At 43.5% G+C, this 17,734-nt stretch overlaps 1 protein-coding gene across 3 annotated transcripts in view; it reads right to left on the bottom strand.

Moving 5' to 3' along the window:
- Nucleotides 1-4,552: 4,552 nt before the first annotated feature.
- DCAF10 (DDB1 and CUL4 associated factor 10) overlaps nt 4,553-17,734 on the bottom strand; it is a 52,794-nt gene continuing 39,612 nt past the window's right edge. For 2 of the 3 annotated variants that reach the window (XM_056117180.1, XM_056117181.1), the window contains 4 exons: nt 16,209-16,411; nt 14,820-14,933; nt 12,021-12,166; nt 4,553-10,092 (listed from right to left, as the gene is read on the bottom strand). In XM_056117180.1, coding sequence (XP_055973155.1) covers nt 9,724-10,092; nt 12,021-12,166; nt 14,820-14,933; nt 16,209-16,411 — 832 coding nt within the window. In that variant the 3' untranslated portion in view covers nt 4,553-9,723. The remainder of the gene's footprint in view (nt 10,093-12,020; nt 12,167-14,819; nt 14,934-16,208; nt 16,412-17,734) is intronic. The other variant, XR_008792874.1, reaches the window with a different exon arrangement.

The raw sequence follows: 17,734 nt of genomic DNA, 5'->3' as shown, positions 1-17,734 counted from the left end.
GAGTCCCATCAGAAATGATTCCTGAGTGCAGAGCCAGGAACTAAACCCTGAGCACTGCCAGGTGAGGTCCCAAGTGCAACCATTTCTGTTGGTGCAGTCTGATGTGACATCCAAGCATGAAACACCCGTGTTACTCCCTGGCATCAATGGGTTAATCCCAAACTGGACGGCTGTAGTTTGGTGCTGTGTATTAATCCGCTGCGTATAAATTCACAGCGAGCGTGGGTTCTGTTAGTGCGGCTCACCTCCCGCTCGGGCAGCACAAGTTGCCAGGCACATGGTCCCAGCACAGCAAAAAGGAAAAGTTCACTTGGGGTAGTTGGTAGGTGTGTGTTCATATAACAGATCGGAAGCCCGCCCTGCATTCCGTGGTCTCAGGCGGCTTCCCCACCCTGGCCTGCAGCTGCTGCCAACAGACGCATGAAGGAGGGAACAAGGCTGCCAGGCTGGTTGGTAGTCAGTTGCTGTTTTTCCCATCCTCCCCATGCGCCTGTTCCGGTCTCAGGGAGCTCCCCGTTCCAGTCTCACACTGCCCCTCATTCCCATCTCCTGTCCTCCAGGCTTGTCTCTGTGCTCTGACTCACCGTCCTGGGTTCTCTCCTTTCCCTCCAAACCTTGGCGGTAGTAACCACACCCAGGTCTGGTAGCACAATCAACATAGGAAAGCCCCTGATCTCCAGCAGCCAGGGCTCAAGGGGAAACACCACCTAGGGTGTTTCTTAGTCCAAGAGCCCATTTACCCCTTAATAATAATAGTTATTTTGTATGGACACAGTAAGAGATACATTAAACTTGTTGGGTGGCTCTCCTGGGGGCATCTCACTATAGATCTCAGACTACAGTGCTTAGGCCAGATTAGTTTTTCCTAACCCTGGCAGGGTTCGAATCTAGTTATTACTTTTTGGATCATGACAGAATTTATCCATGATCATGCTCTTAACTTACAGTTAAGTATTATAGCGCTTTGACCAGGCCCATTTTGATGCCAGGGTAGCTCATGGCTTTCCCTGGGTCCATCCAGTCCTTCGTTGGGACCCTGCTTTTAGGGTGCTTGGAAGTAAGGGCAACTGAGGCTTAAGTCGAGAGAACAGATGCCCAGGAGTGAATATTATGTGGGGTCAATTAACCCGCAAGTTACAAAAGCATAGCATTAACTATCTTCCTGTGCCTATACAAAAAGGACATTGCTCTGAAGTAAAGGACTTAAGGAGAAGAGAAAAGCAGTATTTATAAGTTAACAGTCTGATTAGGAGGTAAAGGTGATTGATTGGTTGGGGAAGCAAAGTATAATGAAAGAGGTTACAAATAAACATGGAATGGGAGCACTGTGATGGGAGTAATCCAATAAACCTAAGCTCCCCATGGCGAGGCAGAAAGGACAAACCAATGTTATCCTACAGGTAGGTAATGCAATTGTGACTATCCTGGGCTCTCTACTTGGGAGGGATCATGTACAACGCCTGGACTCTTAAGTCATATAACCACAGCGGGGTTAGCCGGGAAACTACTTGCATTCCTGTTTTTCTTGGGGTGGGGGGGAGACAGACCCTGGTTCCAGCTGAATCCATTTAGTATCTGGAGTTCTGTGTAGACATTTTCTGGTGGTTGGGGATCCTACCTAACCATGCTCAGAACTTAATCCTGGCTTGGCTCAGGGATCACTCCTGGAGGGTCTTAGGGGACCAGATGGGATGCCAGGGATTGAACCTTGATTGACTGGGTGCAAAGTAAATGCCCTACCCTCTGTACTATCTCTCCAGCCTCCTAAAGTATGGAGATGCTTTAGAGTAGCACATATTAGTTTAGGGCAGAGAGAGGGAATCTATACCTGTTGGTGCTCTGGGTTGCGGGGCTTACTCCCGACTCTGTGCCCAGGTGTTGCTCCTGGTGGCACTGAGGAGATCCTGCAGTGCTGATGATAAGCCCCACTGCATGCAAAGCATGGTCCTTAGTCCACTAAGCATTCTCTCCAACCAGTATTTTAGTTTTTGGGTTTTGGGCCCACAATTGATAGTGCTCAGGTGATCACTCCTGGCAGGCAAGGATGGAAACGGTTGGCCATGTGCAAGGTAGTCTTCCTACCTGCTGGACTATCTCAGCACCCAACTTTGGTGATTGTATTCCATCCTTTTCTGTCCTTCTCTTCATTCTTGTGATGGTTGGGCGCCATGCAGGCCATGGTGCTCATTAAGCGTTACACTCCTTTGGCTGAAGTGTTTGTATGTGTGCTCACTGGGACTCGCACTCTTAGTTGAGGCTCACGGGCTATGGTTGTGTTGCTCACGAGAAGCCTCTCAAGATGTGTTTTTTTTTTTTTTTTTGCTTTTTGGGTCACACCCGGCAATGCACAGGAGTCCTGGCTTTGCACTCAGGAATTACTCCTGGCGGTGCTCAGGGAACCATAAAGGGGTGCTGGGAGTCGGGTCAGCCACATGCAAGAAGGCAAATGCTCTACCCGCTGTGCTATCGCTCCAGCCCCCTACCTCTCCAGTATTGACACATGCTCACCAGGGTCACACTTCCAGACCCTGGTGCTCAAACACCTAATTTAAATTGTGATACTTTTGGGGGTCACAGCCCTTTTTTGTGGTGCTGACATACACCTCGCTGCCATGTGGCTATACTCCTGGGGAGTCACAGGAGTAAGCGCTGAACACTGTCAGGTGTGACCTACACCCTCCGCCTCCCCAGTAAAATTAGTTAAAAGCTTGTAGAAGGTGGTGTTTTAATTTTAGATTTTTGAACACATTTGAATAGTTTTCCATGAATATCTTTATTAGAAGGTGAAAGATACTATTATACATTGATTTTATGTCAAAAATAGTATCTATGCAGGTTCAAGCTGCATAATCTGAGCCGACCGCCAAATGAAAATGAAGACCCCTTGCTAAAGAATTCCAGGATAGAGCCAGAATGATAGTACAATGGGTAGGTAACTTGCATATTGAACTGGGTTTGACCCTCTCACCGTGGTTCCCTGAGCTCCGTCAGGAATGGTCCCTGGATGCAGAGCTGGGAGTACACCCTGATCACCGTGAGTATGGCCCCAAAACAAGACAAAAAGGATTCCAAGATAATTTCAGCACAGGGTAAAAAGGTCTTTCTCGGTGCTGGGTCCTATCTGAATGCACCTCAGACACCCATGACGCCAGCCCAACATCCAAGGTGAATTCAGTTACAGAGCTATGGACTACCAAGACCTTAGTTATGCTGTCCCTTGCATCCCTAGTACTGGGCGAGGCCTGCAGTCGGCCTGATGTAGTCATTGTTGAATGACAAAGTGAGTCTTGGCAGGTTTCCAAATCAGAAATGCTTCGCTCTTTGTCTTTGGGCCACTCCGGGTTGGCTGCATGCAAGGTGAGTGCCCTACCCACTGTCTGTCTCTACTGTCTCTACGGCCCCAGAAATGCTTAGCATTTTTTTTTCTTTTTGGGTCCCACCCATCGATGTTCAGGGGTTACTTCCGGCTCTACACTCAGGAATATACTCCAGTATATTATCTGGAACACTTCCAATTTCCTAAAAATTTACCAGAAAGCAGAGTTTGCAAAAGGAAGATTGCAGTAAAATTTAAAAGAAAATTTAAACCTTTAAAACCTCCAGAACCTTTAATGTAAAAACCATGACATCTAGATGAGAAACTTAGAAAAGTTGCACTTTCTAGTTTAAATGCTTTGAACCAGATTTAAATTTTAAAAATTATCTTATTATCGCGATGCTCAGGAGTTACTCCCAGCTCTGCAGTCAGGAATTACTCCTGGCCGTGCTCAAGGGATGATTTGGGATGCTAGGGACCGAACCTGGGTCAGCTGCATGCAAGGCAAACACCCTACCTGCTGCTCTGCCCCCATGTCAGAACATATCTTACCTGAAAGAATACATTCTGTTCAGCGTCATAATAAATGATGGTTTCCTCTTGTGCTGTGTAACTTGTACATATTTTGGCTTTGTGGGAACTTGAGGTCACATACACTAAAAGTTCATTTGATTCAATCAACAAATTATTTATTGAACAACTACTCTGTCAGATCCTGTCCCAGGCACTGGGAATACAAGAATAAATAAGACAGTCCCTGCCCTCAGGAGCTTACAGTCTAGCATAAGAACACACAGCACCTTAGAACCTTGTGAAAAACTTTCTGGTGTCCAGTATATTATCTAGAACACTTCCAATTTCCTGAAAATTTACCAGAAAGCAGAGTTTGCAAAAAGAAAGATGCAGTAAAGTTTAAAAGAAAATTCAAATACTCAACCTTTAATGTAAAAACCATGACCTCTAAATGAGACACTTAGAAAAGCTGCACTTTCTAGTTTAAATGCTTTGAACCAGATTTAAATAAAAAGTTATTTTATTATCGCTGGGTGACATTTTTAATTTGTGACATTTACATACACACAGAGGAGGTGCATGTATTCCTTGAAGTTTTTGGAAAATCCACTTACATCACTAATTCATTTATAACTACAGAGAACAGCATACAGACAACTTTGAGACTTTCCTTTTGATAGTAATATTCATCATGATGTAAGTAGAAACGGTGCTTAGAAAGCGTTTTTTGGGCACAAGGTTTGTTACAATTTTATTTTGCAATGAAACTAAACTGGGATTTTTGTAATAGTAGATGATTATATATTTAAATGGTCATTGACAAAGTTTAATGACATCAAAAATACTCTTTAAAGTCTAGATTTTATTTTTGTTGTGTTTCTCCCCCACCCCACCCCCACCCCCCACACTCTTCTTCATTTTTTTTTGTTTTTTGTTTTTTGAAAGCATAAAAGACCCCTGTACAAATACAGAGCCTTTGTTGTTGCTTTGGTACTTTGCTATTTATTCCTTAATCTAGCAGCATACTTAGTTTGTAAGATTCTACTTAGTGGCAACTGAAAAGTCTCTAGCCTAGACTTAGCTGGGAACTTCTGGTGTCCAGAAAGTATTGTGAGCTGTGGGAAAGGAGTGAACAACCAAAAGAACGTCTCAAAGAACACGTGCCCAGAGCCTGTACAGCTCTTCAGACACAACTCGGATGTGGCTGTCTCATGCCCCAGCTCACAACAGATGAACACAGCACTTAACAGGACATGGGAGCCTCCAGGAGCTGGAGACAGGCCTACTTATTAGGTGGTAGGAGACAAAACTATTTGGCAGATATACATTTTTTTAATTAAAAAAAACAAAACAGCAATATCTGAGGCAAATGATTTATGTACCTCAGGGCCAAGAGAATTACTTTGTAATAATTGATATTAATTCATTTTTGTGTAGCCCTTTATATTTTATGAAGTATTATATATATACACACACATCAGAGCTCATTGGGTTTTTGTAACTCATTATAAATATAGTTTTTACTTTTTCATCATGACAAAGTGAATGACACTGGACATGCATTTAAATAGAAGGCAGGGAGGTATACTAACGTCTGAAAGACTTGCATCAAAAATAATTACAAGTTTTAAATTTTGGCACTTAAGAGATATGCATTAGTTATTCAAAAATTCACATAATATGGTTTCCTTCAAGACCAACACAGGATGTTACTGAGTGAATTTCCTAAGCTCTCAGTGACTGCTGGTCATTAAGTGGGGATGATTGTCATCGGTTATCAGACTATGTCTCCTGCGTTCAATACAAGCTTAAGATATACTTATGGGTGCCGATACCAATATTCCGACTAGTATGGTAAATGCTAAGCAGCTAAAAGGTCTAAGTGTTTTTCCTATATTGCACTTTCTAGAAAACAACTTGATACATCATCTTGGTTCTCTCCGCAGGAGTGGGGAATGTGTGATTTGCCCTTTTTTGAAATTTTTCCTGTTAGTATTCGCTATGCCATAGTAACAAGTCTCACAAGGTTACTGGGCCCGCTTGAGCAAATCGATGGACAACAGGAGGACAGTGACACTATTTTCCTAATGAATTTCCTCTTTGTTTTCCTAAATTTTTTGGTAAAGCCTCTTCTCAGGGATGTAACTAGAAGAAATAACAAAATGTCTCTGTTCTTTGGGTTTCTGAGTTTTTAAAATAAACTTGTTTTAAGTTTCTAAAATAGACTTGTTTTCCGCCTCAGCCACTCCATTTCACCACTGAAAATGAAATAGCACTTGATGTTCCTGAAATCACTCCACATAGCATTATCATACTGTTCTGCAGAAAGCCTTTTAAGACAGAAGTATAATTTATATTAAGTTTACCATATTACCAATTATAATGCATTTGCCAATTACCATGAATAAAAATGACTGAATAAAAACATCAGGTTAGATTTTTATACTCTACGTGAAATGGGGCCTCAAAATTGTAAGATGCAACCTCTTCCACTGTGATCGCATCCCTGATGTCCTTTAATTCCTTGATTACTATTCTCTGGTGACATTTTGATTGTGAAGGTGCTCACTGTGCTTTGTGGTATATATATGTGCTCAAAGAGGACAAAGGTCGTTATGTTGAGTTTATCAGATCTCAATTTTATTGATTATTCTTGGGAGTGCTGGGGATGGAACCTAGGGGGCCCACACCCGCAAGGCAGGCCCTTACTGCTGAACCACATCCCTAGCCCCTGTTAGTTTTCAGTTCTCATCTGTGGAGCTCTAATTTCATACTTATCCTTGACTTCCTTTATACATACTTTGAGGTTTTTCAGTTAGTGATAGACTCTATGTATGGCCGGCCTATAGCTTATGATAGTAACCCTAGTAGGAACTGTCCATCTTGAAAGTATTCTTTTACATGGCGAAGGTCAGCCAGCTCTGTAATAAAAGAGCTCCCAGAGGATTCTAAACATGTACATCACAGGCCAGTGTTTATGTACAAACTAAAGGGCCAAATGGAGTAGCGAGCATTAGACATTGGACCACAACAGACCGAGCCTGAGTCCCAGTGCTGCCACCAGCTGGCCACGCTCTGACTTCAGGCCAATCACTGAAATCTTCTGACCCTCCTTTTACTCAAAAACTAGTGCATTCTCTTGCTCCCTTACGTTGCAAGGATTTTGTGGGGGGTTAGCAGTACAGTGTGTGCACTGTCTGACCCGTGATATCCCTGACAGGGATTCGAGAACTAGAATCAGACTGAATTTATCGAGCTGGGGAACATGTCAATCCACCATGTAATGTGAAGTCCTCTTTAAAGGGGTGCAATTGATGAAATTATTTTTATCTATACAGAAAATGAAATTTTCTTTTATCAGTACATATTTTTAATAATTGCTTGTTGTGAATTATACAAACAAAAAATAGTTTTTGCCTCCAAAACTATTTCTTTTAAATATGTATTTTTAAAATTTATAGTACTTCCTGCTGGTTTTTCACTGTGCTTTGTGGTATTACATATATGTATTTTTAGTTTGGGGGCCACACCTGGTGGTGCTTAGGGCTACTCCTGACACGGGTTCGATTCCTCTGTCCCTCTCGGAGAGCTCAACAAGCTGCTGAGAGTGTCCCGCCCGCATAACAGAGCCTGACAAGCTCCCGGTGGTGTATTCGATATGCCAAAAACAGTAACAAAAAGTCTCACAATGGAGCCGTTACTGGTGCCCGCTACAGTGACAGTACTGCCTTAACCTTAAACTATCTCCCCAGTTCCTGAGGAAATTTTTTTTTAACAATTACCTAATTTTTAACATTCTGTCCTTAGAGCCCACATTGTTCCAAGGGAGACGCCACCCATATAGATGTGTGTGAATGGTCGTTTCAATAGGTCCTACAAAGAAATACCTTTTTTTTTAAAAAATTCCTCCCACCCCCCTTACTTTGGGGCCAAACCCATGGTGCTCAAAGGCTGCTCCCGACTTGGTGCTTGGGAGTTACTCCCGGTGGTGCTGGGGAATCACGCGGTGTCAAGGATCAAACCAGACCTCCGCAGGCAAAGCATGCACTCCAGCCCATCAAGCTACTTCTCTAGTCCCAAAATGTCATTTTTATTCATGTACTTGGTTAAATTTTTCTGTGATATCTTTAAATGTTTTTTCCTCCGATGGCTGAAATTCCCAGCATCTAGTTCCAGGCCTTCCTATTTAATCTACTGCTTTAAAGGGTATTCACGATAGTACAACTAAATTCTTCAAAAATCATCGTTTTAAACCAAGAGAGTATATACAGTACGAGTTGCCCTGAGCAAGGAATGAGGGGACTTGAATTCATGTTCTGACTCTGCCACTGTTTTACAGGAGGGCCTCAGGCAAACCACTGTTCACACTGGTCAAATAATGAAAATGAGGCCATTTCCATTATCTTTAACCGCTCCTGTCATTTACTTATTTATATTTAAAAAAATTTTAATGATAGAAAAACCTTCTGGGAGTTGTGTTAAGCACCTGGTGGGTACAGAAAGTTTGTTTTTTTTTTTTTAAGTGTTACTTTTCCAACTGTGGGCCAGGATCACTGGAATAAAGATTACTTGGGATTGGTTTTCTCCCTAGCTTAAATTAGAACCGCCACAATGATCCCCAAGAATCCCAATGATTTGAATGTCCCCTAATGTCTGAGAACTACCTGCCTTAGAGAATGAGATCTGAGAGGGAAGGTGTGGCCCGCGGTGTGTGTTGACTCTAGCAATCCCTTCTGAGCTCAACGCCCTTCTCCGAGGGGACTGGAAAAAGGCCGCTCCCCTCAGCAGACCATCCGCCCCGTGCCGGGGCCCTGCTCAGTTTGGCTGAGTCACCGTGTTCCGAGAACAGCACAGCAGAAGGCTTCAGATTTGTTCTTGTTCTTGGTCTTGACATTCAAGTCACGAGTCATCTCCCCTCACTAATGAAAGAGAGTTAAACTGGCGCTGTGGGTATACAGGAAGAAAGATGAGTTGCAGAGGCTCTTCTCCCTAACTTACCTCTCCATCCAAGACTAGAAAACATCACCAGGTATGAGTCCAAGAAGCTGGCAGAGAAGACAGAAATCTAAGTCACTTTGTTCTCATCACTCTGAGGCCAGGGAGAGTACTAATCTAATAAATAAATCATTTTCTATACAAAAGGAACGACCAAAGTCCATCCCTTCTCCACTTTTCCTTTCTAATACAGTCAATAGGATCAAAATACCAAGTAAGGATACATGCTGGGAGTTTTTAAGTTCATTAAAAAAAATTACAGAGAGGTGGCAATCTTTTTTCCCTAGAATTTCACAACAGAATCCCTCTTGCTGGAAAAAAAAAATTGACAATATCAACAGAAAAAAAGACATTTTGTCTCCAGGCTATCCAACAGCAATGAGAATGATGCCATTGTCTGTGCTCATTGTCAAGAGATGTAATAGCAACTGTAAAGGCCCAATGTACTGAGAAGCCAAGATAAAATTTCTTTTATCAACAGCCAGTGTGCCGGTATCAAACCTCTGGGCTTTATTCAACACTACCACAACCTAAACTCCTGCCAAACGTCCGTGAAATTCACACTGAAACAACAACGAAAAGGTAAAAGTCATGAAGAGAAGTCAATCTGACGAGAGTCACCATGCAGAGGAACCGGAGAGCTGGGGTCCGGTGGCCCAGGTCGCAGGAGCACAGGAATGCTGCAGACGTGGCCGTGTCGGAGGCCGACCCGGCGACGCCCCCACAAAGCCTCACGGCCGCGCGCTCAGCTCACAGGGATGTACGTTCGTGGACCCACAAGAACCAGGATCGTGACCCAAACTTATTAGATCTTCTACAAAGAAAATACTTCGGCTAAAACTGAAGTAATTTATAAGTCACATACCAGAGCAGTTCCTTGTTTGGATGTATTGTTGTGCCTAAAACTTTGGCTGATACAAAGAAACCCGTCCACTAAGGCACCCTGAGGCAATCTGACAATGTGTTGGAGAGAATTTCGTTGTCAGGACCACGTCATTGTGAGAGTACAGAGAGCGGATGACCCGCAGGGCACTGGCTTCTTTGGGCAAACAGTCAATAAGTTCACTGCATTGTTTGTCAAATCCCAACAAGCGAATCCCATAGCCGTGCGGGGAAGAAATCATCCGCCCATCTGGGCTGAAGCAAAGTTCCTTGATGTAGCCCCTGCCTACGTTAGCTTCTTCGATGTAATGAGTCAGTCGCAGAGAACAGCGAGGGGAGACGGGTCGCACGGGGGCCCCTTCTTGGAATTCATAGACACAAGTCCACTAGAAGCAGAGAAGAGAAGCAAATCAAAGCTGTAGCCTCCCAAACAATGCCATAATGGTATTCCTTCATTTGTTCTTTGTGGGCCTTTTGGGTCACACCCAGCGATGCTCAGGGGTGCTCCAGGTTCTGCACTCAGGAATTATTCCTGGTGGTATGTGGGGAGATGCTGGGGATTGAACCCGGGTCAGCCTCATGCAAGGCAAATGCCCTCTCCATTGTGCTATCACTCTGGCCCCTATTCCTTACTTTTTAAAACAGACCACTGAAGTCATTCAAAATTGCCCAAACCAGATTGTTGCATGAAATTATTCAGATGAATACTATCCCTGGTAATAAAATTTGTGGGTCCCATAAGCTAAGATTATTCTACAACAGTTTTGTCTTTTATTATTTTCAGGCATGTTGGCTGACACCTGGTGGTATTCAGGGGTCACTCCCAGTAGTGGTGGGGTTGGGGGCACAGACAGTACAGCAGGCAGGACACTTGCCTTGCATGCAGCTGACCCAGGTTTGGCCCCCAGCATCCCATTATGGTCGCCTGAGCACAAGTAGTTTCTGAGTGCAGAGCCAGGAATAAGCCTTGAGCGCCACTGGGTGGGGGAACAACCCCTGCCCCCCCCCCCCCCCCCAAAAGATACCAGTGGTGCTCAGGGGACCATATGAAACTGGGAATGGTACTCTGCAAGGCAAATGTCTACTCCCTGTACTATCTCTCTGGCCACAAGTCTTTTATTCTCTAAGGCCACTGTAATCGCTAAATGATAATTCCTTTTCCTGACAACAATAACCTTGGCAGACAAAAATTCTAGGTTTAAGACAGTCAAGCCCTAGAATGCCTGTACTGCACAATTCCAAAGCTCTTCTCTAGAACTAATGCCATCCTCAGAAGACGCCTGCTCTCCAGAGTAATGACGACAATCATCTGAGACCCCCCCCCCCCCCTACACTTTCACCTTGTTTTTTCACTTGTTTAGTTTTGGTTTTGGGGCCACAGCTGGCAAAGTTCAAAGTACTTGTAGCTTGTTGCTCAGAGGTCACTCTTGGTTGCGCACAGGGGACTATGTGTGGTGCCAGGGATCAATCTGAACCTCTTGCATGCAAAGCATGTACTCTACCTCACTGAACTCTCTCTCTCTCTCTCTCTCTCGCTCTCTCTCTCTCTCTCTCTCTCTCTCTCTCTCTCTCTCTGTGTCCAATTTTTCCTGGTTTTAAAAAACTGAGAAATTAATTTTTTTTTGTTTTTTGTTTTGGTCACACCCAGCAATGATCAGGGGTTACCCCTGGTTCTGCACTCGGGAATTACTCCTGGGGAACCATATGGGATGCCAGGGATTGAACCTGGGTTGGCCACCTGCAAGACAAATGCCCTACCCGCTGTACTATCACTCTGGCCCGAAGAGCATATTAAATTGGCTTATCAAAATTTCACCTTTACCATCACTGGGTGTGACCCAAAAATCAAAAGCAAAAAAAAAAAAAGTTTCACATTTAGCCAACTTGGCTGAAATTTCTCAATTATGTTTGCTATATGCTAAAGGGCTTTACTTAACATTGAGAGATAAAGGATGCAAGAATTTAGAAGCTGGTACTTCCCAATGTGCCATACTCAGGCTGGAGTGGAGGGAAGAGAAAAGATTTTTGTTTGTGTGTGTATGTGTGTGTGTGTGTGGTGAAGAAGGGGGGGTCTATAAAAACTGACAGTATTCAGGGTTTACTCATGGCTCTGTGCTCAGGGATCACTCTTAGCAGGACTCGGGGTGTTGGGGATGGAACCTGGGTTGGCCATGTGCAAGGCACATGCCCTAACTGCTGTACTGTCTCAATGGTCCTCTCAAAGGAAAAGGGCTTTTAAGGGAGACACAGCCCGGGCACACATGGCAGTGGCAATCTGTGAGCCCTGGGGAAGGCGAAGGGCTGCCGTCCATACCTCCTGGTCATCAGTATTGCTTGAGCACCGGAGAAGAGTGGCCCAGCCTTTTGGGTGCAGCTGTAAGGATGTGATGCAGTTTCCACGGTCTCGCTCACCAGGAACTTCCGGGGTTAAGACTTCAAGACTGTTCCGTGGGGAAACTCCTACAATAAAGAAAGTTAAAAGGTGGATACTTGTTTGCTCCAAAGAGTAAGACTTTGTTACTCTTACTCTGAGTAAGCCTCATCAGGGCTTTGATTGCTGGCAGCCACCCCAGCAGTGCCTTCATTTATACTTGTCTGCTCCTTAAGACACCACATAGGAAAGAACATAATACCCCTCCATGGACGGGGTGGGAGGGGGGCGGTGACAGTGTCCGAGGGGGAGGTAAGGGAAGGAGTATGACCAAAGAATCCAAGTTCCAGCAGCAGGAATCATCAGGGATCTAAGACTTACTAGATGCTTTTTTACTTTGGAGCAACATCTAAAAAGCTCTTTAAGTGGGAATCCAAGTTCCATAACCTGAAAGGGATCTAGAAAATAAAGGGCAGTTTTTTTCTTAAATGAACTGGTGCTCTTTAGACCAGAGAAGGAACTGCTTAGAAGCCATGAAGACTGAATATTTTGGTAGGTTTCTTTTTGTCCTGGGTCACACCCAGCAGTGCTCAGGATTTACGCCTGGCTCTGCACTCAGGGAGCACTCCTGATGAGGCTCAGGGGATTATAGGGGATGCCTGATGCCAAGGGTCAAACCTGGGTCGGTTTCGTGCACAGCAAGCGCCCTACCTGCCGTACTACTGCTTCAATCCCTCAAACGAAAGTGGTTTTTTTTTTATTATTATTTTTACCACACCTGGTGGTGGTGCTCAGGGATTGCTCCTGGCTCTGTATTAAGGGATCACTCCTTGTTGGATCTGGGAGGGTGGGGGGACATGTAGGGTGCCCAAAGACTGCATTTATATAAATAAAAGGCTAGGAACTATGGCTCCCAAGGAGAGTGCTAAATGTAACAAACAGACCTTTAACTTTGGAGGTGAGGGAGGATAATCTCATAAAGGGGTACATGGAAACAAGAGCTGGAGAACACTATTAGCATATTCCCATCAATTTCCTTCCACCTAGCCCTCAGTGAAAATCACTGCCAAAGGAAGTCAGTATTACTAATATCATATTCCTTACAAAAGTTTTTTAAATTTATTTTTAAATTTAATTTAATTTAATTTTTGTTTTGTTTTGTTTTTTTGGTCGATAGCACAGCGGGTATGGCATTTGCCTTGCATGCAGCCAACCTGGTTGGCCCAGGTTCGATTCCTCTGTCCCTCTTGTAGAGCCCGGCAAGCTACCGAGAGTATCTCGTCCGCACGGCAAAGCCTGGCAAGCTCCCCGTGATGTTTTCAATATGCCAAACACAGTAACAACAAGTCACGCAATGCTACTGGGCCCGCTCGAGCAATTCGATGAACAACAGGAGGACAGTGCTACTACAGATAGTGCTACTGTGCTTTTTAGGTCACACCCCAAAAGGAGAGTCTGCTAAAATCTCAGGGCTGGGATGAATGGAGATGTTACTGGCGCCCACTTGAGTAAATCGATGATCAAGGGGATGACAGTGATACCGTGGGTCACACTCAGCAATGCTCAGGGGTTACTCCTGGTGGTGCTCGGGGAACCATAGGGATGCTGGGGATTGAACTCGGGTCAGCTACGTTCAAGGCAAACGTCCTACCTGCTGTACTATCGCTCTGGCCCCTAAAGTTTTTAAATTTATTTTTTAAAATTTTAATTTTTATGAAAACATTGTGATTTACAGAATTGTTGCTAATACAGTTGTTTTAGTCATTTAGTATTTCAACGCCACCAGTGTGACCTTCTCTCCAACAATGTCCCGTTTCCCTCCCAACCCCAACCTGCCCCTTAGACACATAACAAACTTACTGTATGTTGCTTGCTCCAACAAAATTTAAAAGAAATAGCAAACAGAATGCTCAGAAAACAAATGCGAAAGTCAATTTATGACTGCTATATGATTTTCACCTATGTAAATAAGGAAATTAAACCATTTAATAAAATGCCTATTCTCATTCACATAAGCAAGTTTTTAACTCTGGCATCTAAAGTATATTGCATCAGATCTTATTTTATACTTGGAAATCTCATTATGGTAATAATCATGTCTTACGATCATTAATAAACTTAAAAAAATTACAAACCTTCAAAGGTTAAAAACTTAAAGACATCACAGTTTCCATATCCAGAGGAACATGGCTAAGCTGTTTCTTCTCCGAACCAGACGCTACTAGTACAGAAAAGAAAACTAGATGCAAACTCCAACAGGGATGTGGAAGCCCAGAGATCTTGGTCATGCTTTTGAAAATGACGACTGGCTGACAAGAAACAGCCTCATCTCTACTGACTTATGTTTTTATGGATTTTACATGGTACTGAATCCTTGAATACATGATAGACTCTTGTTTTATGAATTTTACATAACAAGTTTTTAAAATAAAAAATAAAGGCCCTTCCCGTTAATCATCGATTTGCTCGAGTGGGCCCAGTAACGTCTCCATTGGAGACTTTGTTGTTACTGTGTCTGGCATATCCAATACGTCACGGGGAGCTTGCCAGGCTCTGCCGTGCGGGCGAGATACTCTCGGCAGCTTGCCGGGCTCTCTGAGAGGGGCGGAGGAATCAAACTCGGGTCCGCCACGTTGGCTGCGTGCAAGGTAAACGCCCTACCGCTGTGCTATCGCTCCAGCCCAACAAGTTTTTAGGTAAAATTTATCGTTGCAAGATTCTCAGATCAAACATTCAACCTACCTTCTCTCTGTGAGGCTCGTGACATGTGTTTCTCAGAAGACGAATTAGAATCATTATGATGACAAGGCGAAGCAGAGACTCTAGGACCAGATGAACTTGATGAAGTGGTCAGATCTTGAAAATACAAAACAGCCTGACAATAAACCCAGCAAAACTCTGGCAGTGTCTCTTATCCTCTTTTCACCGGGACCCCCAGGCTGCACCTGGCAGTGTTCAAGGGGTGACACAGGGACCTGGGACCCTGTGTATGCCTGGTGTTTGCTCTACCATCTGAGTCACATCTCCAATGTCTCTTCAGTTTTTATCTATTTGAACCATACTGTTATACTGTTAAAATGATGCACACGTGCTAAGTACTAGTTCCTCCCCCCCCCCGCCCCCCCCCGCACCCACACACTGGGTGAGGCTTAGGGCTTACTCCCGGCTCTGCCCTCAGGAATCACTCTTGGCGGTACACAGGGGACCATATCGCATGCCAGGGATGGTACCTGAGTCAGCTGTGTGCAAGGCAAGCACCTTATCTCCTACACTATCTCTCCAGCCCCAGTACTAGTCTCTTTCTAAAAGTTTTTACACTAGTGACTTGCTTAAGTGAAATCACAGTCACAGTCCTCCCGTTGTTCATCGATTTGCTCGAGTGGGCCCAGTAACGTCTCCATCATGAGACTTGTTGTTACTGTGTCTGGCATATCGAATACGTCACCGGGAGCTTGCCAGGCTCTGCCGTTCGGGCGAGATACTCTCGGTAGCTTGCTGGGCTCTCCGAGAGGGGCGGAGGAATTGAACTTGGGTCCGCCATGTTGGCTGCTTGTAAGGCGAGTGCCCTACCGCTGTGCTATCGCTCCAGCCCCTTAAGTGAAATAAAAATGAAAAAAGAAATCCAATAAATATAGAAGCACCTTTGGTTCCCATTCATGTCTCTGCTGAAATGGACCAAGAAATTTCAGTAGTGACTGTAAAGTGAGCTACTTCAGTTTACTTCCCAATATTAGAATAGGGTCCATACAATAGGCCCATTGCCAAGAACATGAACAGTAACATCCTTCTGAAAGTGTATAAAAAACATTTACTGTCATTCTTGAAGCTAGGTAGATGCTACCTTTGAAATGCAATACAAAGGACAACATGAGCCCTGGCATTCTGGAGTTTGGTTGTTTTTTTTTTTTTTTTTTTGCTTTTTGGGTCACACCCGGCAATGCTCAGGGGTTACTACTGGCTCGTGCTCTCAGGAATTACTCCTGGCGGTGCTTGGGGGACCATATGGGATGCTGAGAATCGAACCTGGGTCAGCTGCGTGCAAGTCAAATGCCCTACCTGCTGTGCTATAGCTCCAGCCCCCAATGTCTGAGTTTCTTTGGAAAATTACTTAATCAAAAATGCAAAACTTACCTGAACTTGATGTAGTTCTTCTTGCTCTCAAAATGGGATAGCTGCCAACTTCTAAAGACTTAGTTAAGTCAAGATCATGCAAAATCAAGAGATACCCAGAGGACGTTGAGATCAACATTTTGGAACAGTCTGGTGTTAATCTCATTCGCATGAGAAAACGAGTGTGAAAGAATTTCTTATGTGGACAACCATCTTCTGTACACCTGTAGGATGAATCAAGACAACAAAACCTCCAGTTATCATCACTATAAAGACTCACTGACAGTCATATTTTTGCCCTTCCGACTAGAATTTACAGACCTATAAGCTTGGTTAACCTTATTTTCACCCTTGCTCACCATTTCTACTTACTTTTTAAAATATTATTTTCTTCCTGAGTATTTTTTCTTCTTTTGAGGTGCCGGGATCAAACCCAAGACTTCACACACTCAAGGCATGCACTCTTATTACTGAACTACATCCCAGACCCCCTTTCAAAATATTTTTTAAAGTAGGATTTTAGTTAATTTGCTTTCTATTGTTTTGAAAACCTTTACTTTTACTTCACTATTCCTTTCGACTAAAGGTTTAGTTGAGCATATAACCTTAAGTTGATAGATATTTTTTTCTGAATATAGAAGATTCAATAAGTTCTGCTTTCGCTGTTCCTATTTTAAGGTCTGCTTTTAAACTAATAGTTACTTTGGATAATTTATTACTTTATCTTTTGTTGGTCCTGTTGTCTTTGGAGTCTGTAGGTTCAAGGTTCACTCATTTATATAAATTTTGATTTCTTTCAATTTACAGACAAAAATTAACTTTCTGAATGTTAATATTCACATTATTCATATATTCTAGAAAAATGTGTCATCATTATTCTAATATTGTTTCTCTTACCTATTTATCTTTGAGCAGTAAGTAGATATTTAAGACCTTTGGACTGTACAGGTACAGATACAGGTACAGGTACAGATGGACTATAAAGATACTAGAACAGGAGGAAAGATGCTTGCTTTGCATGCGACTGACTCTAATTTGAATCTCTAGCACCTCATTATGGCCCTCTGAGCACTGCCAGGAGTCACTCCTGAGCACAGGAATAGTCTCTGAGCTATGAATAAATAAATAAGGCCTTTGATTTTCTTAACCTTCTAAGTGTTCTTTCATGTTTTCAACCTCATTTCCATATATTGCATTCTGGGTAATTTTTCAATTTTTATTTTACAGCCTATTTTTCAAAGTTGCTTTTAATCTACTCTAGGCCATCTATTTTTTAAAAAAATTCTCTATGTTTAATCTTACTTAAAATATACCTTCAGCGGTAGGGCGTCTGCCTTGCACGCAGCCAACATGGCCGACCCGAGTTCGATTCCTCCGCCCCTCTCGGAGAGCCCGGCAAGCTACGAGAGTATTGGATATGCCAGACACAGTAACAACAAAGTCTCCAATGGAGACGTTACTGGGCCCGCTCGAGCAAATCGATGATCAACGGGAGGGCCTTTGCATGCAACCTTTGCATGCAAAAAATTTACTGTTACCTCTAACTC

Source organism: Sorex fumeus, unplaced genomic scaffold (assembly GCF_029834395.1).
Source record: "Sorex fumeus unplaced genomic scaffold, SorFum_2.1 ptg000034l, whole genome shotgun sequence".
Lineage (NCBI taxonomy): Eukaryota > Metazoa > Chordata > Mammalia > Eulipotyphla > Soricidae > Sorex > Sorex fumeus.
The sequence above is the reverse complement of the archived record's forward strand: the minus strand, read 5'-3'. Positions and strand labels throughout refer to the sequence as shown.